Genomic DNA, 23568 nt, shown 5'->3' with positions numbered 1-23568 from the left:
AAATTTCAAACAGTTTCGGTAAATATTGTTGGTAATATCATCAAAATACCGAATATGGGGAGGTACCATTTTATGGAGGCTATAGCAAGACGTGAACGTGCGTACTAAATTTTTGTCATAGGCTGTAGTACTCCTTACGAAGTCTAAATACGAAATTTGAAACTACTCCGGTGAATAATGTCGCTAAAATCGTTAAAATATCGAATATCAAGGGGTACGGTTGTATGTGGGCTATACGATATCCTGGACCTATATAGACAATACTCTTCCAAGGGGTAAATTACTCGGAAGAAACTCCTTTTGTGGATTTCCAGACAAGTTCATTGAAAAATTTGGCAACAATTATCTGTGCAAAATTGTAACTTCCATGTACAGGTTGAGATGAAAAAACCGCAACCAACTTCAGACTGCTGTCATTTCTAAGCCACCCGTCCGACAGCTGTTAAAATTATTCCAGTGACAGCTCATTATATGTTTACAAGCGTACAAAAGCATTTTGGTGAGAATTTTCCAGAAAAAAAAGTTATTCGTGATGGAATTGGAAGCGTGATAGTGCCTGATTTCTTTATATTTGGCTGGAAAACCACAAGTGGCTATCGTTAGAGCACTCCAGCATTTAAATGTGAATAAATCTTTTGTGTCTCGTACCATCAGCAGAAATGGTCCGAAAAGTAAAGAAGCGACTTGAATAGAAGCCGATGGTCGCTCTCCGCTCGTATTAATCGACCGTGGCATCCGAATAAATGCCGAATATTATCGCAAAAATATTCTGGAGGATGTATTAAAGCCTTGGGCACACACACATTTTGGCCGCAGACCTTGGACATTCCAACAGGACTCAGCACCATCGCACTCAATACGCGCCACCCAAGAATGGTTACAAAATGAGGTTGCTTGCTTCATTTCCAAAATCTCCGGATACTAATCCGTTGGACTATTGTGTCTGGAGTATTTTGGAAATCAAGGTTGGCACTAAAAAATACCAAAGTGTCGATCACCTCAAGCAAAAATACCGCAGAGCAACATTCGGGCAGCGTGTGATGGTTTCATTGTCCGTTTGAAGGCCATAATTCGTACCAAAGGTGATTAATTCGAACAAATCTAGGCCTATTCTAAAATTGGATTCTTTTTCCAACATTTTTTGCTTCCATTCAATAAAATTTAAAAAAATGTAAAAAATATGGCGTTTAAATTTGTTGCATTCTATCATTTGACATCTCACTCTCTCTCTCTTTCCCTCTCATTTCAATGTTCTCAACTCAAATTAATTCTCAGCTTTGCCCCGTGCAAGTCCTAATGCTTATATTATAATTTAGCAAATACATATTTATATTCAAAAAATATTAATTAAATAAATTAATAATTTAAAAAAAAACCTGTAAATAACAATAATATGCAGAATATTAGGCCAATTATAATCAAAAAAAGAAAATATTATAACATTTACAATTACACAGTGCTACAAAAGTTTCGAGGAAAAATTGTATATCTCTCTCTAAAGTGTTGTGAATATACCCTAATATACACATATGTATTCATGTCAATACTAGAAAATTACATAAAAATTGTAATAATTGTATTTTTTTTGAAAAAACAATTTTGCGAAAGTGGGGTTAGGTACTATTTTTAAAAGTATTTGTTGACTTATTTTCAATAAAGTCGTTACATGTATCCGAAAAAAATGTATGTCCTTATGGTTTTAGAAAGACATGCTTGCTTTTGTTTTCTAATTTCCAATATCATTCCTAAAAAAATTCGTTCAACATAACCTCACTATTTTGTAGTCGCTTTAAAGTCCATAATAATAATTTTACCAATTTTTTCTTTGGGTAGGGTAGCACAGTGTCACTTAGGTTAGGTTTTGCATTGTTCAAGGACTAAATAAAAGTCCTTTTGGGATTTACAAAAAATATATAAATTTTGAATAAACAATAGTCGCTTGTTTCTTATTGTTTCATCTTAAGTTTGTAGATATTTCTTTGTTTTTTTTTTGTGTGTTTTTCTTTTCTTTTTTTGTATTCTACTTTTGCTTCTTCTTTTTTTTTTTCTTTAGGGAATTTCCCAAAAAGGAAATGGAAAAAGAAAATGAATGATTCTCTCACTTAAACACTATTTTTTGCAACAAATTCTCGCAGAATATCACAAGCCATTTCAATATTATTCCGTGATATACCCAAGGCCGTAATGGCGTTCTCCTTCGAATAGCCCTCGTTCATGAGGCGAGCTATGTACTCCAGGTTGATGTTCTCATAGGGCACAGTGCAATCGCCCGCCCCCACCACCTTTTGATTGATGGAGATATTTTCGTAAAGTAAAGGCTGATGATGATGGTGGTTGTGATGGAGATTGGGGGTTTTCGTTTCCAGGCTGGCGGAACGATCATTGCTTGAGATTTTCACATCATTGCGTATGTTGTTGTTGCAATTGGAAGAGTTAGCTGCTGCCGAAGAGGATGATGATGACGAAGTGGTGGTGGTGCTGCTGCTGCTGCCATTGCTGGTGGTTATCTGGTTATAGTTGCCAATTATTGTTGACCTCGCCTCCAAGGGCCGTGTATCAATGACACCCATAATTGTCTCAGCTGGTCCCACAATATCATCATCGAGTAGACTCATATTTGTGGTGGCCGTTGTGGACAGTGTCGTTGAAATGAGTGGTGTTGTTCCGGCCAGGCGTTGTGACCTCATCTCCTCAACCAAGGTGTCCACATGACTACTGTTGTGTGGCGGTATGGGTGGTGCTGTGGTCTTGGGTACACAAATCTCACCCAGTGTAGCTGCAATGTTGTCCACACTTTTGCTAGTTTGGGGCAGGGTTGCCTTTTGTATGGCTCCTCCATTTGTGGGACCATTTGTAGGGCTGGTCACAGCATTGTCGGCTCCTGGTGATGATTTCCTTGGCGGCAAAGGGGGTGCTGATGAAGGGGCCGAGGCTGTGGCTGCCAAGGCAGCTGAGTTGGCCTCACGTTTCTGGGCCTCCTTGCAGACAATTGCCTGGGATTCTTGGAGATTTTGCAATATGGCATATGAGGAGTTGGAATTGTCATTGCTGATGTCCGACTTGTTGGATATCTTATTGCCATAGCCGCCAACGATAACGGCATTGGTGCCCATTAGGGGGGCACTCATGCGATTTGTGGATTTTTGTGAGGCCACCACAATTGCCGACGAGGCAGATGCTGAAGATGAGGTTGCTCCTGCTGCTGCTCCTGTTGCCGATGATGAGTTGCTGGCCACCGTACCATTTACCACACTCATGGGTGGGGCCGATGGGACCGACGGCTGATGACCACCCAGGCCACCTGATAATACTGTTGCTGCACTTATATAGTTAGCACTTGCCGACTGTTGTTGTTGCTGCTGCTGCTGCTGAGCGGCCAATGACAATGTAGGTATATGTCCGGCATATAAATCATTTTGTACTGCCATCAAGCTGGGCGTGGTACTGCGCCGCGAAAAACGCGGCGATGTATGTGGACTATGCTTGTCCGAGGAATGTGTTGATGAGGTCATATTGTTGCTTAGAGCATGTAATGATGATGTAGCTATATTAAAATCTCCAGTATCCTAAAGAGAGAGAGCAGAGACGCAGGAAGAAAATCAAGACAGAATATGGTAAAATTTGAAAATATTTCAAAACTTGCAGTTGATGAGCTTTGGAATTGAATTGGAATGGGCTGGGCGAATGAGGATAGATGTGTTTTCAAGTGGATGTTGGGAAAAAGGAATTTTAAAAATAAAAAATCTGGGAAAAAGAGATAAAAACGATATCAAGAACGACCAGATCAGTTGGTCTCAACTTTCCTAAAATTTGGGATAACCGTTGAGCAGAGCTATGACAGAAAGGCAAAAATCTAAAAAATTGTGAACATCATACCGAAATAGTTTTCTACCCTTGAAAACCCTATTTGGGTGAAAAAAAGTGCGACTAGAATCTTAAAATGGTTACCCCAAAAATTTGTAGCAATTTTTGCAAATTGTCACTGGAAGTTGTCCGTAGCAACACAAAAAAGGCTTAACTCTAGTTTGGAAAAAAACATCTTCACTTTTGACGAAAAATTTTCCAGTGGCAGGTTTTTTTCCCTGATATCGGGAAAGTATTTTTTTCTTGGGGAACGGGACAAAACACAAACGATCTTAACTCTAGTTTGAAAAAAAAAACATCTTCACTTTTGTCGAAAAATTTTCCAGTGGCAGGTTTTTTTCCCTGATATAGGGAAACTATTTTTTTTCTTATGGATCGGAAACCGGAGACCCAGAAGAAATTCGAACATTTAAATCCAATTTTATGCGAAATCATAAATTCCATATTCATTTCAGGTTTCTACTCAAGAGATAATAAAAGTATTGAAAATTGTCACCCTCTGTGGGTGTGGGTGGGGGAGGTACCAGAAGGAATGGTCGGATCACTACCATCTTTAAAACCGATCTTGTGTTGATAGAAATATTGAGATGTGCCAAGTTTAAATGGAATCGGATGTTAGTTTCGTGTTTTATGAGCTTCATGAATATTCAAAATTTTGTCCCTTTGTGGGGGAGGTGCCAGAAGGAGGCGGCCGATATATTCCATTCCGATTATATTCACACCAGACCTTGGGTTAATAAAAATATTGTGATGTGTGTAATTTGAAGAGAACCGGATGCTTACTTCGGATTTTATAACCGTTTCGTTTATTCAGAATGTTGACCCTTTGTGGGGGAGGTACCAGAAGGAGTGGTCCGATCACTACCATCTTTATAACAGATCTTGAGTTGATGGAAATATTAAGATGTGCCAAGTCTGAATGGAATCGGATGTTATTTTTTGGTTTTACGAGCTTCACGAATATTCAAAATTTTGTCTCTTTGTGGGGGAGGTGCCAGAAGGAGGCGGCCGATATATTCCATTTTCATACCAGACCTTGGGTTAATAAAAATATTGGGATGTGTGTATTTTGAAGACGATCGGTCTCTTATTTCACATTTTAAAAGAGTTATAATTATTCAAAAATTTTGACCCTTTGTGGGGGAGGTACTTGATGGAGTGGATCGATATTGCCCATTTTCGCAACTGACCGAGAAATGAGGCAAATATTAGGATTTGCAAAGTTTGAGCAAAATCGAATTATTCTTTCTCTTTCTGTGCAGTAAATTTTTTTCCTTAAAAGTTTTGACATTTTGTGGGGGAGCTATTAGAAGGAGTGGACCAATATATTCCATTTTCATGACAGGCCTTGTGTTGGCAGAAATATTGGGATGTGCTAAGATTGAAAATAATCGCATGCCTATTTCGCGTTTTTATGAGCTTCATAGTTATTCAAAATTTTGACCAGTTGTGAGGTACTAGAAGGAGTGGTCTGATACGTTTCATCTTCACACGAGATTGTGTGTTGATAGAAATATTGTGATGTGTGAAATTTGAAGAGAATCGGATATATATTTTGCAAATTATAAGAGATTATTCAAAAAGAATTATTCAAAATGTTGACCCGTTGGGGGGGAGGTACCAGAAGGAGTAGACCGAGATACCCCAGCTTCACACCATATCTTGGGGTAATAAAATTAAATTATAAAAAATTATAAATCGGATACTCCCTTCGAGAGTTATTGTCCTCACCAGTCAGCCAGACAGAGGTACGGACGAGCATCGCTAGATCGACTCCAAATGTCCTGAAACGTATTTGGGCCAACGAGACCTAGGGCCTAAAACTGTTATTTTGACTTTTTTGGCCAAATAATATATACCCTCTCTGTAGCCATATGGCTGAGGGTATAAAAATATTGATATGCCATATGTTTCCAATTTCCTTCTTCCCCTTATCTTCAGAACAATAAACCCGGAATTTGCATTAAACTATACTTTGCGGCTTAAAGATAGCAAAATATTTATCGCTCATTTTTCACTGGACAAACAAAAGAAAGAAAAAACACATTCAATAAAGGCAAACATTTGGGCAGTCAAGATAACAAAGAGAAAATAAACGGGCGGGAGAAAAGAAACAAACACTATGCAACATGCACACATAGAACAGTAGTATAACAAACAACAACAACAACAAAAGAAGAGAAATGCCGATTAAGAGCAAAAAAAGATAACCAAATGAAAAAATAGAAAATAAATAAACAAATTTCATGATTTTTTTTTGTTAAATAATTTTTTGATTTTTATTATTTAGTATATTATGTAAATTTATATATATGCAGTATATATATGTGTAATTTCTGATTTGTTATAATATTTATAAAATACACACATAAAAACAAGACGCTAAGGATAGATTTAATGAAAGGAAACAATAAAAAACATAATAAAGGGATAAATACAAACAGAGTGTGTAAGAAATAGAGAACAATAGAGAGTTAATTAAAATAATTATATTTTATACAATTAGTTTAATACAGAGTGAGAACGTGAGGGAACAGTTTGTAGATTGATTTTTAAACATTAAATTTAATTTACAAAAAAAAAAACATTATGGAAATTCAATTTTGTTTAACAATTTGGTAGATAATTATAAATAAAGCATAATATAAAAACAAGAAAATAAGAAAAAGAAAAATGAAGTTCGTATAACTTAAGAAAAAAAAAAGAAAATTCAAGTTTGCAGTTTTCAAATTCGAAAATTAAGGCAATATAATTGTCCGTGCTTGGACACACTAACTTAAGATGATTGGTTTTTATTTTTTGATTTTTTTTGTTGTTTTTGTAACAGCCTCAGCATGCTAAAACTATTTTTTTGTAACTGGAGTAATAATTAGCCGAGTACTGTTTTATGTGTTTTTAACCCTTAAAGGTGTTAAAATCAAATCTCAAATCTTGACATTAAAAAATGTATAGAATTGTATGTTATATTTTTGAAAATACCAATCACACCTTTATGGGCTAATATCATGGTATTTTTTTATTATAAATATTTATAGATATATATTTTTTATAAAACAGTCTTATAAAATGTGTACACGAAACTCCCTAGAAAATAACATAATTGAACTAAAACATTTATAAACAAATCATTATATAATTATTTATTATTATATATATAAAATTGTGTGTGAAAAATATTACTGTATCAGTGAGTAATTTTATTATTTTTATTTTTTAACTGAAAATATTCATTTAATGTGTTTAGCTATTATCATCATGCAGGATAAGTATATATACTCTTTTATTTACAGGGTGTTTCAAAAGAAATAAATACAATGAAGATACTGGATTGAGTGAACTTCCGTAATAAACTTATAAGGAAAAAAAGATAAACACATTAGAATGGAATCGAAAGGTAGTTTAGCGTTTAATGAGCTTCGTAGATATTCAAAATGTTGAACCTTTGTGGGGGAAACACTTGAAGGAGTGGACCCATCTTCACACCAGACCTTGGGTTAATAAAAATATTGTAATGTGTGTAATTTGAAGAAAACCGGATACTTATTTCAGATTTTATGATCGTTTTGATTATTCAAAAATTTGACCCTTTGTGAGGGAGGTACCAGAAGGAATGGTCCGATCTCTACCATTTTTATAACAAATCTTGTGTTGATGGAAATATTGAGATGTGCCAAGTCTGAATTGAATCAAATATTAATTTCACGTTTTATGAGCTTCATGGATATTCAAAATTTTGACCCTTTGTGGGGGAGGTACAAGAAGGAGTGGACCGATATATTCCATGTTCAAACCAGACCTTGTGTTGATGAAAATATTGAGATGTGCCAAGTCTGAATGGAATCGGATGTTAATTTCGCATTTTACGATCTTTATGAGTATTCAAAATGTTCACACTTTGTGGGAGAGGTACCAGAAGGGGTGGACCGATACATTCCATCTTTACACCAGACCTTGGGTTAATAAAAATATTGTGATATGTGAAATTTAAAGACAATCTGAACCTTACATCACATGTTACAGGTGTTATAATTATTCCAAATTTTGAACCTTTGTGGGGGAGGTACTTGATGGAGTGGACCGGTATTGTCCAATTTCGCACCTGACCTAGCACTGATGCCAATATTTGGATTCGCCAAGTAGGAGCAAAATCGGATTATCATTTCTCGTTCTGTGCAGTAAATTATTTTCTTTGAAAATATTGACATTTTGTGGGGGAGGTAACAGAAGGAGTGGTCCAATATTGCCCATCTCCGAACTCATTCTAAGTTTGGCAATAATACTTCGATGTACCAAGTTTGGATCAAATCGGATACTCCCTTCGAGAGTTATCGTGGCCACCAGCCAGATAGACAGACGGACGGACGGGTGGGAATCGCTAGATCGACTCCAAATGTCCTGAAATGGATTTGGTCCAAACAGACCTAGGGTCTAAAACTGTTACTTCGATGAGGCACGTATTGGCCGGATCAAATGATATATACCCTCTCTAGCCATATGGCTGAGGGTATAAAAAGGTAAAAATCCACGGGTTAAGCAATGTTGTTTGGTTCAATACAATTTTTTTGCTAATCGGCGAAATTATAAAACTAAAAACTTCATTGTCAAGTATCGACTGACACTCATAAAAAATTTCTATTAAAAACATCAAAAAAATCAATGGCTGGTGGTTCTGGATAAGCTGGTAGCCCAGCAAAATCTCAAATGCTTAAGAAGTAGTTCAAATATGCTATGATTGCTACAAGGACGAGGTACGGCAAGGGATCAGTATATTTCGCATCTTGATTTTTTGATGCTATAGAAATGCGATTAACTTTGCCACATAAATATAAAGTCCTTCCTAATTCTGAACTATTTTTTTTTTTTGGCTGGATGCTGTAGCCGACCAGTAGTGCGATTTTCTAACTCATTTTTCGAGTTACCGACAAAAATCGGTAATTTTCAAATGCTTATAATTTCCGTAATTAACGAAATTTGTCGGCAAGTTAGCGACGAAACTAAAGTAGTCGCTAAGACGTACCGATATATATCAATGTTTTCAACTTTTATTTATTTTTTTATATCAACATTTTGCGTTTGAAATGTAACCAATTTTGGTCGGGAGTTAGAGAATTGCACAACTGGTCGGTTACAACATCCAGCCAAATAAAATTGAATTAGTTCAGGATAACAGAATACAGAACGTTGAAATACAGCACAATCATATTTTTAATATTTTGACTGTGGTCCTGGACAAATAAAGGACTAATCCTCATATTAATTAGAAAAAAGGATTGATCTGTTTAAAGGCAATAGGACGGGTCTTGAAATAGATTCACTTCTTTGGTGGCCTGCCCTCGCTTCCACATTTAATAGGCACAATCTACTAGGGGGATCCAATGTAATAATTTCTTCAATATTACAGTATTTCTTTGACTTTGGATTCTTTTCAAAGCAACATCCTAAAAGGCGATCCCATGCAAAGCCAAGTTATTGCTATGGCAAATAAGTTATTTGAAATTCACTTTCAACTGGAGTATAGTTTCCATTGATATTTATTAATTTTGAAACACCCTGTCAAGCTACTATCTTTTTTTCACTATAAAACTTTGTTTGTTTGATCTTAATAAATTTATAAAAAAAAATGCTAATTTCTACAAATCTTTGGGAGAAAATGCAAAATAAACAAAAAAATATATATATTTTCATACTAATTATGCCACTATTTCTTAAAACAAACTAGATGTATGTAAGTGTGTGATAAAAAGAAAAAGAAGAAGTTAAATACATACAAAACAAGTCAGGAAGAAAGTGTATATAGGTTGCTACGTTCCAGAATCTGCAAGAATCTATTAGTTTTCTTTATTTTTCAATAAAACAAAGGAAAAATCCTTTATCGTTATTTCTTTATTTTTTTCAATAAAACAAAAAATCGGTTATTCTTGCAGTTCTGAAACAGAGCATTAGTTTTTTAATAAATTCTTTTACAGTTGGAACACAGTGCTACAAAAAAATATAAATTTATGAAACAATAAAATAAAATCAGTCAGAAGTAACAAAAAAAAATGTAAAAATACGATATGTCATGATTCTTTTTCGAGTCTTATAGAATAAAATTAATTATCGCATTCGATAGAGAAAATTGATTAAATGAAAAATGTCTTAGAAATAACTTGCGTTCAATTCAAACATTTGATATTTTGTTGCATGGCAAAAATCGAATATCAAAGTGTTTTTTTTTTCATTCGAATTTATTCAATACCAAATGAGAGAATTTTCCCCCCAGAGAGACTCCAACTGTGGAATAAGTTAACATTACCAAGATTGAAGGCTGGGGTCATGGAAACCTGGATATTAATTAAAGTCAAAACCAGTAAGGAAAAGTCAAAATTCGGGCGGGGCCGACTATATGATACCCTACACCACTATGCATATTTATTAGAGCTCCCGTAACAAAACAATTTATTTGAAGTAGATTATACCCTACTATCAACATTTGGCTTTAGAGCAGTTAGAGTTTGATTTGAAATTCACTGCATTTGGGCTGATTTTAGCCATTATTTACACAATAAAACCGAAATCGGATTAAGGATATATATGGGAGCTACATCCAAAACTTAGCAGATCTCAATAAAATTTGGCAAATGTAATTCCGAGCCATATAAGATATGTAATACCAAATATCATTGTTGTCGAATGCATATTACGAATGTGAGGGACTTAAACATCAAATCGGATGAAACATATATATAGGGGCTATAGCTATATTTAAACCGATTTTCTCCAAATTTGATATACTTGCTTCTAAACTGAATTCGGTTGGTACATCTGACCGGATGGCCTGATATTGGCAATTTGATGCACAATTAACCCAAAATCGGTTGAAGATATATAGGGGAGCTATATTCAAACCCGAACCGATCTTGATAAAATTTGGCAGAGGTATTTTTGGGCTGTATCAGATATCTGGTACCAAATATCATTGTTGTGAAGTGCTTAATACGCATGTAAGGCATTTAAACACCAAATCGGATGAAACATATATATGGGAGCTATAGCTATATCTGATCGGATTTTTAACAAATTTATTGTACTTGCTTCTAGACTGAATTCGGTCGGATGTACCAAAATTCAGATCATTTGGACTGATATTGACCATTTGGTGCACAATTAACCCGAAATCGGTTGAAGATATAAATAGGAGCTACATCTAAATTTGAACCGATTATCACAAATTTTAATAGGGTCCTTGGGTCAAACAAATTATTTAATCTGGATCGGGCAATAAATGCGTCCTGTACTTTGTTTACAAAAATATATGAATAGATAGACGGACGGAAGGACATGCATAAATCGACTCAGAATGTCATTCTATGGAGATCGTCAAAATGAATTATATGGGTCTATCTCGTTTCCTTATGCCTGTTACAAACACAAAGACATAATGCCCAGACCACCTTGTGCTGTAGGGTATAAAGAGTCCTGGTTCGACCACAGCACACTATTTTTATAACCTCCACCTTGGAAAGCAGGGTACATTAACTTTGTCATTCCATTTGTAACATCCTTTAATACTCGTCGTAGACCCCATAAAGTATATAAATTCATAATCAGCATAAAATTCCTAGTCGATTTAACGATGCCCGTCTGTCTGTCCGTCCGTCTGTTGAAAACACAATACAGCCCACATTATTTGACGTAGCGCGTCACAATTTAACAGAACAATTTGTTTTGTGTCTAGGATGGTTGGTATTGAAAATGAGATATATCGGTCCTCGTTTTGATATAGTCCCCATATAAGGGTACCTTCCAATATTCGGTATTTTGATGATATTTGCCACATTTTTTCAGGTATTTGTCTGAAAATTGGTATTTGGAGGTCATAATTGGTCGTGTGGCGAAACATTGTATGTATAGGTCCACGATTTGGTATAGCCCCCATAAAACTGTACCTCCCAATATTCGGTATTTTGACACATTTTTTTTCACGGACTTGTCTAAAAATTGGTATTTGTTGGTCACAGTGGGTCCTAGCTCCGGTGGCGAAACATTGCATGTATAGTTCTACGATTTCGTATAGCCCCCTTATAACTGTACCTCCCAATATTCGGTATTTTGCCACATTTTTTCACGGATTTGTCTAAAAATTGGCATTTGTTGGTCATAATGGGTTCTAGCTCCGGTGGCGAAACATTGTATGTATAAGTCCACGATTTGGTATAGCCCCCATATAACGATACCTCCCGATATTCGGTATTTTGATGATTTTTGCCAAATTTATTGACGGATTTGTCTAAAAATGTTGATTTGTGGGTCCTAATGGATTCTAGCTCCTGAAACATTGTATGTATAGGTCCACGTTTTTGTATAGCCCCATATAGTGGTACTTCCCCGAAATTCGGTATTTTGATTATTCTTGCCACATTTTCCCATAAATATCTCAAAATTGGTATTTGTGGGTCATAATGGGTTCTAATATTTCATTTACCCTAAGGTGGAGGGTATTAAAGGTTTGGCCCAGCCGAACTTAACGTTTTTTTAACTTGTTTATATGGAAGATGGAATCAGAACACCACCTGCCGATTCCCATTTTCATGTTGGCCTTTTATGAGAAGCCATAGAAACAACTTGAAGCACAATAGCTGTCATAGAAATCAAATCAAAACTAAAATATACACCTAAGTCTGTTTTTACATGGTCTTTTTGTACACGGTTTTGATATAACACGGTTTGAAAATTGAATATTTTAAAATTTTTTACACGATTTTATTCCATTTAGCACGATTTGAAATGTTATGTACTTAAATTTTTAAATTTAAATTTAATTTTAACGCATTAAGATAAAAGGTAAGCCAAAAAATATTTTGTATTTATTCAGTTATTTATGTTTTTTAATTTTGTTAAATATTTTATGTATCCCTAAAAGGAAATGTCAGATAAAAAACTTAAAGAGAAGGCAATTTCTTTGGAAACCAAGATTAAAATTTTAGATCGTCTTCGAAATGGAGAAGGCTCAACTGCTATTGGTAAAACGTTCGCTTTAAATGAAGCCACAATAAGAACTATAAAGAAAAAATGAAATTGCAATTAAGCAATCGGTGATTTCATGAATTCTTGTTCTTAAAAATTCTTGTTTTTCACTAATTTTAATAGGTTTTAGAGATTAGGAACAAATCACCCATTTTTGTATAAGACCAATGTCTTTTTTACACGTTTTTTTTTTACACGGCTTCTTCTGGAACCAATCTACCGTGTAAAAACAGACTTAGGTGTATATATAAATTTCTGTAGCACTGTGTAGGGTATAGATCAAATTTATAAAAAAGAAACAATAAAGATAGAGAGAGACAGAGATAGAGAAAAACTAATATAAGAAAAATACATTAACATTGCAGATCATTTTTCTTTAAGAGTAGGTGATTATTCTAAAATCTGAAAAAATTTTTGCATTTTTTGTTTTGTTTTGAGTGGCCAAAAATTGGCTTATTTTTGTTGTACAACTAATTATTAATAATTACAAACTAAGAAAATCAAAAATATTCATACATACACTATAAATTAAGGAAGTAATTTGAATAACAGGACTAAAGTTACACATTATGATTAAGCATAATCATCATAAGGAGAGTTGTAGATTTCTTTAATATTAGAAAAGAAAAAAATAAAAAAATAAAAATAGAAAAAAAAAATGAAAAAATAATAAATATGCATTTTTTGTAACTTGTTTATCTTCATCATCATCATCTTCATTATCATGATTATTAGAATTAACTTAACAACTAGGATGCTATGTACAAATGAATCTTTTTTTGGAAAAAAGTTTGTGAGTTTTTTTTGTTTCGTTTTGTTTCAATATCGTATTATATCGTTAAAGAGCATCAACAAAACACATAGTTGTGTATGCATAAACAAATAAATAATTTAAAGGAAATTTAAAGCCTTATATAAATTATAAAAAAAATACATATGAGAATTTCTTCCGGTTTGTTTGCTTGATTCTTTTTTTTTGTGTTTTTTTTTTTACATTGAGACTGTAATCCCACCAAATGACTTTCTTTTTAAATCCTGTCGAATTCAGTCAAAATCTCAATATTTGTACACTCTTTTTCCCCCCCACTTACTTCACTAGCCCCAAAACTAATAAAAGGAAATCATTCTAATTATACAAAACGAAAAATACATGCTTTGTTCGTTCAAAAAAAAAGTATTAAATCAAATAAATTACAAACAAACAATGAAATTAAATCTCTCTAAGAGAGAGCTCCTCAATTTTGTTTATAGCTAATTTCTAATTTCGTTTTTTTTTTGTTCTTTTCGCACAATTATTCACAAAACGTTTGTTTATCATAACTCTTTCATTTTTTTCCTTTGTTGTGGATAAAAGGAGGGCGCGATTGATTTCGTTTTTAAAATGGGGATGGATATGGGCGGTATTTGTTTTTAATAATAACTTTGAAAATCATAAACAAAATAACTTAATAACTAATCATCTTTAAACTATACCTCAGTGTCGTCATCATCGTTTGTCTGATGGCGTCCATTGGTGGTACTGCGATTGTGTTGTTTACGCGGATCGAAGGCGTCCACGACAATTTGTTCTGTACCTTTGATTTCAGCACGACAGAATGGACAACCCTGAAAAAAAAAAAAAAAAAACAAAATATGAAAAATAAGTGTGGATTATAAAAATGTGGATTATTAAAATATAAAAAAAACAAGTCTTTAAGTGAAATAAAAATCCGCAACGATGCATCTCCTTTTTCTTTAACGTAATCATTAGCTTATATTGATATGCATTTCTGCTTTATATTTTTGGCCAGAACGACTTGAAGACTATTAGGTCTTGGTCTAGATCCAGTAGGTCTTTTATAGAAAACCAGAAAGTATTCTAGAGAGGGTGAGATAAAAAACTGCAACAAAGTCAAAGGCCATAATTTTTACATTTTTTTAATTTCATTGAATGAAAGCGAAAAATGTCGGAAATAACGTCAAATTTTAGAATAAGTTTAGATTTGTTCGAATTGGTGACGTTCGGCACGAATTATGGCCTTCAAACGGCCAATGAAACCATCACACACTGCCCGAATGTTGTTCTGCCCTATTTTGGTCCATTCCCGTCGAAGTTCTTGCTTGAGGTGATCGACACTTTGGTATTTTTTAGTGCCAACCTTGCTTTCCAAAATACTTCAGACACAATAGTTCAACGGATTGGTATCCGGAGATTTTGGTGGTCATTGTGCGCGGGAAATGAAGCGAGGAACCTCATTTTTCATAACCATTCTAGGGAGGAGCGTGCTGAGTGCAATGGTGCTAAGTCCTGTTTGAATGTCCAAGGTCTGCAGCCAAAATGTTCCCAAGTGACCAAGGCTTTAATACACCCTCCAGAATATTTTCGCGACAATATTCGGCATTTATTCTGATGCCACGGTCGATTAATACGAGCGGAGAGCGACCATCGACTGTTATGGCGGCCCCCACCATCATCATCGCCGGCGCTTGAGTTCTGGTGGCCAACCGAAGGTGTACATTTTTAGCTGATCTCTTAAAAGCTGCTGCAAATTCGGCAGTTCACTACTTTCGGCCAAGCGAGGCAACTCTTTAGCTCCTTTGAGTCTATTTTCTTTCTGTTGCGGTGTAAGTTCTTGCACTTTTTGGAATTGCAATGGCTTTATCCCGAGCTTATTTTTCAATATTTCCCGAATGGAATATTCCGATATGTTCAGCTTACGGGCCATTTTCCGGCCACTGCGACACGGGTTTAAATCAACTCGCTTCTTTACTTTTCGAACCATTTCTGCTGATGTTGCTGTTTTTTTCCGTCCATTTCCTTGACATATGTCGGTCTACGCTACGAATATCACGTAATCGGTAACGAGCGATGGTACGAGACACAAAAGATTTAATCACATTTAAATGCTGGAGTGCTCTAACGATAGCCAGTTGTGGTTTTCCAGCCTAATATAGCGCTTGAATTCCATCGCGAATAACTTTTTCTCTGAAATATTCTCACCAAAATGCTTTTGTACGTTTGTAAACAATATAATGAGGTATCACTGGAATAATTTTAACAGATGTCGAACGAGAGGCTTAGAAATGGCAGTCTGAAGTTAGTTGCTGTTTTTTCATCTCGCCCTAAAAGGCCTTCTTATAGAAGACTATTAGTTTTTTTTTCAGAAGACCACTTGGGTCTAAAAGAAGACCAAATGGTATTCCCAAAGAAGATAAGTTGGTAGTCCTATAGGTGCGCAGTTGGTACTCCTATAAAAGACCAGTTGGTCTTACTTTTAAAGACCAGGTAATGTTCTCAAGGAAGACTAGAAGGTTTTCTCTAAGAAGATCAGAAGGTCTTCTCATGGAAGACCATAAGGTTTTCTCACAAAAAAAAAAAAAAAAAAAATGCAGAACACTGGTCTTCTCATAGAAAACCTGGTGGTCTTCTCATAGATGTCCTGGTGGTCTTCTCATGGAAGAACTGGTGGTCTTCTCATGGAAGACCAAAAGGTTTTCTCACAGAAAAAAGTTGATATTCCTATAGAATGCCAGGTGGTTTTCTCATAGTAGACCTGATGGTCTTCTCATTGAAAACCTGATGGTCTTCTCATAGAAGACCATGTGGTCTTCACTTGGTGGTCTTCTCATAGAAGATCTGGTGGCCTTCTCACAGAAGACCTTTAGTTGAGATGGCCCTGCGAAAACACGCTTGAATTTGCATTAGTCCAAGTTGTTCTTCAATCAACCAATATTTAAAAAATATTTTAAATAATGGGTGCAATAAACAATCGCGTCTCCTTCAAACACATAAAAAAACGTCACATCTGGTAATACTTTAAAAATTACTCCTTCAAAATGAAAAGTGGATCTGAAATATTATCTTTAAAAAAATCCATAATAGGTCTCGAATTCCGCTTGAAACGATTGAGAAAACTAAATTTGAAATCAGTTAAAGAGATGATATGTCTAAATCTTAAAGAGCTCAAATATTATTTGTCCGAGATAACCTTAGGTAAATTTAGGCTCCAGATTAATGAGAAATACGGGCATAAAAATTGTACGGTTTATACTGAACATGATAGAGTGAGGTTAAGACCATATATAATGCAGACATGACGGAGGCATTCCTTTGCTTTATGTTACAGACAATATCAACTTTCACACATGCCGGCCAATTACTAGACGTCAAGTATTAACGGCACATGATCGTAGAATTATCATGCCTAAAGTTTCAATGGGTATCGCAAGTTTCACTTTGAAGAAATTTATACGCCATTGCATTCATTGGGGAGGAGATAAATTAAAACTTAAGTGTTACATGAGGATACTAGAGGTATGTCACAGGCCATTTTTTCCCACAGTTTAGGTGACCTACACCATCAATTCTTCACATTTTAGGCATTCACTTTCACAAGCATTTTTGTTTAACAAAATCATTCTCCTCAAAGCTATTTGTTTCTTAAAGAATTTAAATTTTAGTTATAAACTTCAAATTTATGCATACCTGTCCTTCTGAATCCACCTGCCACGATGTTAAACATGGTGTGCACAACAAGTGGCCGCAAGGTTCAATTCGTATGTCTTTGTCATTTTCTGCACATATCTTACATAGTTGGAAAGTACTTCCTGTAAAAATCGAAAAGAAACGATATTATTATCTGGGCTGATAAGACAAACAACACACCCCTCCCGCACACACACACACACGCACTTACCCATTTCACAGTAAAGTTCATATTGCTCTTGGGTTACTGTAATATGGTCTTCAGTTGGACTCTGTACAGCTGAAGACAAATCTGGATTATAGGCCTTGCCATCGGGATACAAATAAAAGCCCTCTCTATAAACAATGAAGATAATAAATTTAATTAATTAGGGCTTTCTTTCAATTAACCACAAACGGGCAGGGTATGATGGATGGATGGTTGGTGGGATTATGATTGTGGGTCTGCAAGGTGTTAAAGGGTTTCTTAGATAAAGTGTGGGAAAATACTCGCCTATGACCATCCAGTAGCGCTTGACAAAGTGATTTATTTTGTGGTATTGTTTGTAGGATCTCACCATCAGCAGTAACATAACCAATGGCCCACTGGCCTAATCGTGTGCACGACAATCTAATTGTTTATGTTTTTATTTGGGGGGGAATAAACAAATATTATTCATCAACAATCACCATTATTTTTTATTATGATTCATCTGTCCATTAATCATTTAACGTACCTAAAAACATAACTTCCGGCCTTGTGTATGTAACGTTGTAGGCGAGCTTTGACTTCATCGTATGTAAGAAATGCCACGTATCCGGGATGTGTTACGGCCAGAATTTGCCAATTTCTCAGCAGGGTGGCCCAGGGTTGGAAGAGTCGCGAAAACACATCAAATTCAAAATTTGAAATATAATCGTTGCATGTCAGATCGATGGTCGTTTTCAAGGCCATTGCTTCTAAGCCCGACGATATGGGATGTACTTTATTCAATTCCTGTCGAAATATCTTCCAAGGCACCAGAGTACTGGAAGTAAACAAATCACAGACACACATTGCATGTATTGGGTGGTGGCCGATTTCACGTGTGCGTGTGTGCCACTTACCTATTGCCAAAGTTTGATTTCCAAAACTCCGCTGCATCTGCTTTTGTAATTCGAAACTGATCGCCGGCAAAGACTCCATTGGGGAAGATAGCCTTCAATTCGCTCAACATATGTGAAAAGACCAAACTGAGTTTGGTCAGATTGCGACGATAGTGTGAGTTCTCGTCAAACATTTTCTCCTTCCCCTCCTTGAACAGCTTAATGGCCTGCTTGCACTTTCGCATCAGATTGTTGATGAACACATTGAAGTGCTCGTTGTTGTGTAGCACATGCATCTGGTCCTCGTTCTTGGAGTAGATCAGACGCAGTCGTTGATACGTATCGGGCAGAATGTCCAGTATGAAGGGTGGACTGTTCTTCAGATTCATTTTGGGCTGCTGGCACAATTTCACTACCTTGTCCATTAATTTCCATGTTTTCTCCAGCGTCTTCTTGTCCGTGGACAAGCGTTGGGGTCCACATGCCTCCGAGAATGAGGCATGGAGCTTGGAAAATATAGAACTTATGTTTTTCGATTGTTGTATGCGACTTGTACGGGTCGCCATCTTTTACGTCTGTCCAGATTCAATTTTGGTATCGTTTTTATCGTTTCTTGTCTGCGTTTCTTCGTCTTCGTTGTACCCAGAGAGAGAAAAAAATCTGCAAGTTGCAAATGCAACGGACTGCCGTTTAATTACAACACAATTTCACTGACAAATTTCTTTGTAGTCTCGACGCGTTGAAATGAAATAATTATCCGAAATATTTAATTAGATTTTCGACATGAAAAAACTTGGTTTAGTCTCGATTTTTTATGCTTTTTTCTCACATTAGGGATACGTAGATCTACACTTGTCTAATCGATTGAGATAATTGATGTGAATGCAAAGAAATCGATATTTTAATTAGAGAGACAATCGATGTTTGTTGTCGACTTTTTCAGTCAATGATGACTTTTGCTCTTCTTTTGACGAGTATTCGATGAGTTATGCTAGGAACACAATTGGAGCGAACGACGAATTTCGCCCTACGCGGCGACAAAATGAGCCGCGAAAATTCGTCGTATGGAACACAATACCGACGAAATTAAAAAACAGCTGATGAAGTTGTTTACTTTTTGCTCATTTGTTGACTACAATGAATTATACAAGAACACATAATTCTTTACGTTCTCTATTATAATTTCACTTATGTCCATCTTCTCTATTATAAATTCACTGATATCCATCTTCACTCAGGCGCAAGTACACAAATAAATAAACAAATTAATTATGTTTTTTTATACGAGTAACAGATAGTAGAGTGACCATAACAAATTTTAAAGTAAAAAGTAACTTTATTTACTAAAACACATAAAATTCGTACAAGTATGGCCACCTTGTACTGTTTTGTTCGCCGGTCGCCGGCGTATGAAATAGAAATAAAGCTAATTGAGTTCGCGGCGACCGACGAAATTTTCGCCGGTGCCGTGATTGTGTGCACTTCCATATACACATATGTGTTTTATTTTTGACGACGAACATACGCCGCGAAAAAATTCGTCGTTCGCTCCAATTGTGTTCCTAGCATTAGAGTTTCAATGAATTTGACATATTTAATAGTGTTTCATTAGAACTCATTTGATCAATGCTCATGCCTACAAATTAGTTTTCATAAGTTTATGTTCAAATCAAGAGGAAACGATTCGGGTGTGAAGTTAATCGAAATGAATTATCGAAAAGACAAACTAACGGAAATGGTATTCACATTGTGAGATATGTACAATTGGTTTGTGGGAAGTGGTGTACTGTACACAAAAAAGCCATCATGCATTGAGAATTATCGATTTTTAGGACCGTTTTCTTGAAAATATTTTAAAGTTAACCCTTCGGGATCCAATATTAACTTCAGAAAACGATTTGTTTAGGAGATTATTATGTGTGTACTCAATATATTACTAATTGTTGTTCGATAAGCCAAAACCACAGTAAATGAGAGCGAGTTAAAATGCAATTTTGACAGTTGAGTTACTGAGAGTTTGTTCAATTTTACTGGTAAAATTTACAAAGTAAAATTTATCCCATAACATCAGCTGATTGAAAAACAACTGTATTGTGGCCGACGCAAAAATATTTACAAATTTCAGGCAATATTATTATCTCAATATTAACATTATTTTTCCGATAATAAGTGTTTTACATTGCATTATGTCATTAAATAATTTATTTTTCACTAGGAAAATTGAAATTTTGCTTTTATTTTATCGACCATTTAAAAGTTTAACGCATTCATTGTTCGAAACACGAATTGTGGTCTTCAAACGGACAATGAAACCGTCTAACGCTGCCCGAATGTTTCTCTGCTGTATTTTGGCCCATTCCCGGCGAAGCGCTTGCTTGAGGGGATCGACACTTGCTTTCCAAAATACTCCAGACACAATAGTTCAACGGATTGGTATACGGATGGCTATTGTGTGCTAGAAATGGAGCGAGGAACCTCATTTTGTAACCATTCTTGATTGGCACGTGCTGGTGCGATGGTGTTGAGTCCTGTTGGAATGTTGAAGGTCTGCAGCCAAAATGTTTGCGTGCCCAAGGCTTTAATACAACCTCCAGAATATTTTCGCGATAATATTCGGTATTTATTCTGATGCCACGGTCGATTAATACGAGCGGAGAGCGACCGTCGGCTGTTGTGGCGGCCCAAACCATCACCATGGCCGGCGTTTGAGTTCTGGTGGTGTTTTCTCATCGGAGGAAACCAAATTCGGCAGTTCACCACTTTCGGCCAAGCGAACAACTATTTAGCACTTTTGTGTCTATTTATTTTCTGCTGCGGTTTGGAATTTCAATGGCTTTATCCCGAACTCATTTTTCAATATGTGACGAATGGAATATTGCGATATGTTCAGCTCACGACCCATTTTTCGGCCACTGCGACGCGGGTTTCGATCAAGCCGCTTCTTTACTTTCGAACCATTTCTGCTGTTGCTGTTTTCTTCCGTCCACTTCCGCTACCAGTATCACGTAATCGGTAACGAGCGATGGTACGAGACACAAAATATTTATTCACATTTAAATGCTGGAGTTCTTTAACGATAGCCACTTGTGGTTTTCCAGCCAAATATTGAGAAATCTCAAGCTCTTGAATTCCATCACGAATAACTTTTTTTCTGGAAAATTCTCACGAAAATGTTTTGCACGCTTGTAAACAATATAATGAGCTGTCACTGGAAAAAAATTAACAGTTGTCGGACGAGTGGCTTAGAAATGACAGCAGTCTGAAGTTGGTTGCAGTTTTTTCATCTCACCCGGTATTTTCACCTTTAGTGTATAAAGGTGGGAATACATAAAGCGATTATTTTGCTTACTGTAGTCATCGGCTGTCTTCTTCGTAGAGGAACAAAGAAGTTTTAGGTTGACTTAGTTCAATTTTGACACTAGGCTCCTTTGTTCATTTCCGAAGAAGCCAGTCAAATAAGCGCTTTATGTATTCCCACCTTAGAGTTTGGAAATTGTAAACCATAAACAATTGCTCTGTTCCAGAACCTACAAGAATTTAAAAGTTTTGCAATTTATTCCGATAACATAAAGGGAAAATGGGTTATCGTAGTAAAAATTTTTGCCTTCTCGCAGTTCTGATACAGTAATAGAACCATGGTAGAAGAATACAGGTAGATGCATTAAAGCTTAGGAATATTGATGTGTCAAAAAATTTTAAATGTCATTTCAAATATGAGTAGATTTTTATATGTTTTCTTATACGACGACATTCGGAAGATATTATAATAAGCGTTTTTTCAATAATTTCTAATTTGACAGTTCATTGTCCCAGCAGCTGTGTCGATGCGTCTACCTATATTCTTCTACCATGGATTCAAGTTAACCTAGTTCCATTTATGGTCCGATTTTGAACTAGGTCACCCTAAACTTATTTGTTTTTTTTTTAACTAAAAGTACGTTTACACACAAACCTGGTTTACATACTACTACTTCTCATACAATCGCAATCTCCCAAACTTTTACTCCATATATGGGTCATAGTTTTTCCAAAATGTATGCAAAATGAAATATGAATGTAAAAAAATTTCCATATCATAAACATAAATCAATTTCCTGAGATTTGATGATTTATTATCCACTTATAGGAAACTTGATTGTTTGTGGACTTTTAATTGTTAGTTTTTCCGCCTCCTCCGTCCCTCCCCATGCTTGTAAAAGCACGCAATGGGTAATTAAAATCGATTTGAAGAAAATCATAACTAAATTGAAAACAAGCATGCGAACATTACTGTCTAATTAAGGCATGTGGTGGTTAGGCACAGTGGGTGGAAATGTAAGATTTATTTAATAAATTTGTTTGGGGAGATTTAGAAACTTATTTTTATTATAAAGATGCACAGTTACATAAAATAAGTCTGTATTAGAATCTAATCACAAAACAGATGATCGAAACATCAAATGTCAACATTTGTCCTTCATTTGTGGAGAGAATTTGCAAATGGTCTGTTCCAGGACTGCAAGAATGTAAAAGTTGTTGCTACGATAAACGATTTTCCCTTGATGATATCGAAAAAAAATTTTGCAGGTACTGGAAAAGTTTTTGGACAACTTTAAGTAAAATCAAGCAAAGTAACAGCTACTTTGAAAAATGTTAAATGCTTTTTGTAAAAAATTTTTAAAACATTTGACATTTGCCACAAAACTGAAGATTTTCAATAAGCTGATTAATCTTCTATAAGACGGTCAGTGTTTTACATATTCAGTGTAAAATTTTCCATATGTAAAAGTTGCAAACATCGTGTGATATATGGCCATGACATTTCAGTTGTAAAATACATGAGAAAAGTACATATGTACATTTTCGATCACAGCGAGCTCTATTTTCATCCGAAAAAAACATATGGTCTGTTCCAGAACGGTAAGAATGTAAAACTTTTTACTACGTCGAACTTTTAATATCCTCCATCACGTAGAACAAATTTGGAAATTTTCAAAAAAAGAAAATAAAATCCGTTAAAAATTCTGTTAAAATTTTAAAAATACCGAATATCATTATATTGGAGTCTATTCGAAGACGTGGACCTGAATAGGCAACTTTTGTCATAAGCCTATACGAAGGCCTGGACCTGCATAGGCAATATTCTGTCACAGGCTGTAGTACCTATTAGGAACTTCAAATACGACATC

The 23568-nt window shown here is 35.4% G+C and overlaps 1 protein-coding gene across 1 annotated transcript; it reads right to left on the bottom strand.

The window, feature by feature from the left end:
• Positions 1–1692: 1692 nt before the first annotated feature.
• LOC101900304 (E3 ubiquitin-protein ligase CBL-B) lies at positions 1693–19274 on the bottom strand. Its single transcript, XM_059119643.1, has 7 exons — positions 18422–19274; positions 18052–18342; positions 17829–17945; positions 17547–17671; positions 17336–17457; positions 14344–14475; positions 1693–3566 (listed from the first exon to the last, which is right to left on the bottom strand). Exons 1-7 carry the CDS (start codon positions 18964–18966, stop codon positions 2103–2105), a joined length of 2796 nt encoding a protein of 931 aa, XP_058975626.1. The 5' UTR covers positions 18967–19274; the 3' UTR covers positions 1693–2102.
• Between the last annotated feature and the right edge of the window lie 4294 nt (positions 19275–23568).

The sequence above is a fragment of the Musca domestica genome, unplaced genomic scaffold, assembly GCF_030504385.1.
Source record: "Musca domestica strain aabys unplaced genomic scaffold, Musca_domestica.polishedcontigs.V.1.1 15, whole genome shotgun sequence".
Lineage (NCBI taxonomy): Eukaryota > Metazoa > Arthropoda > Insecta > Diptera > Muscidae > Musca > Musca domestica.
Note: the sequence above shows the minus strand (reverse complement) of the source record. Positions and strands in the feature narration are given on the sequence as shown.

Bases quoted from the DNA above. Each gene is read 5' to 3' on its own strand.
- LOC101900304 (XM_059119643.1), bottom strand. From the start codon at position 18,966: ATGGCGACCCGTACAAGTCGCATACAACAATCGAAAAACATAAGTTCT. The intron at 17,458-17,546 runs GTAAGTGCGTGT...CGATTTTTACAG, and splicing joins TGAACTTTACTGTGAAATGG to GAAGTACTTTCCAACTATGT. The intron at 3,567-14,343 runs GTATAGTTTAAA...CTCTCTCTTTAG, and splicing joins ACGATGATGACGACACTGAG to GATACTGGAGATTTTAATAT.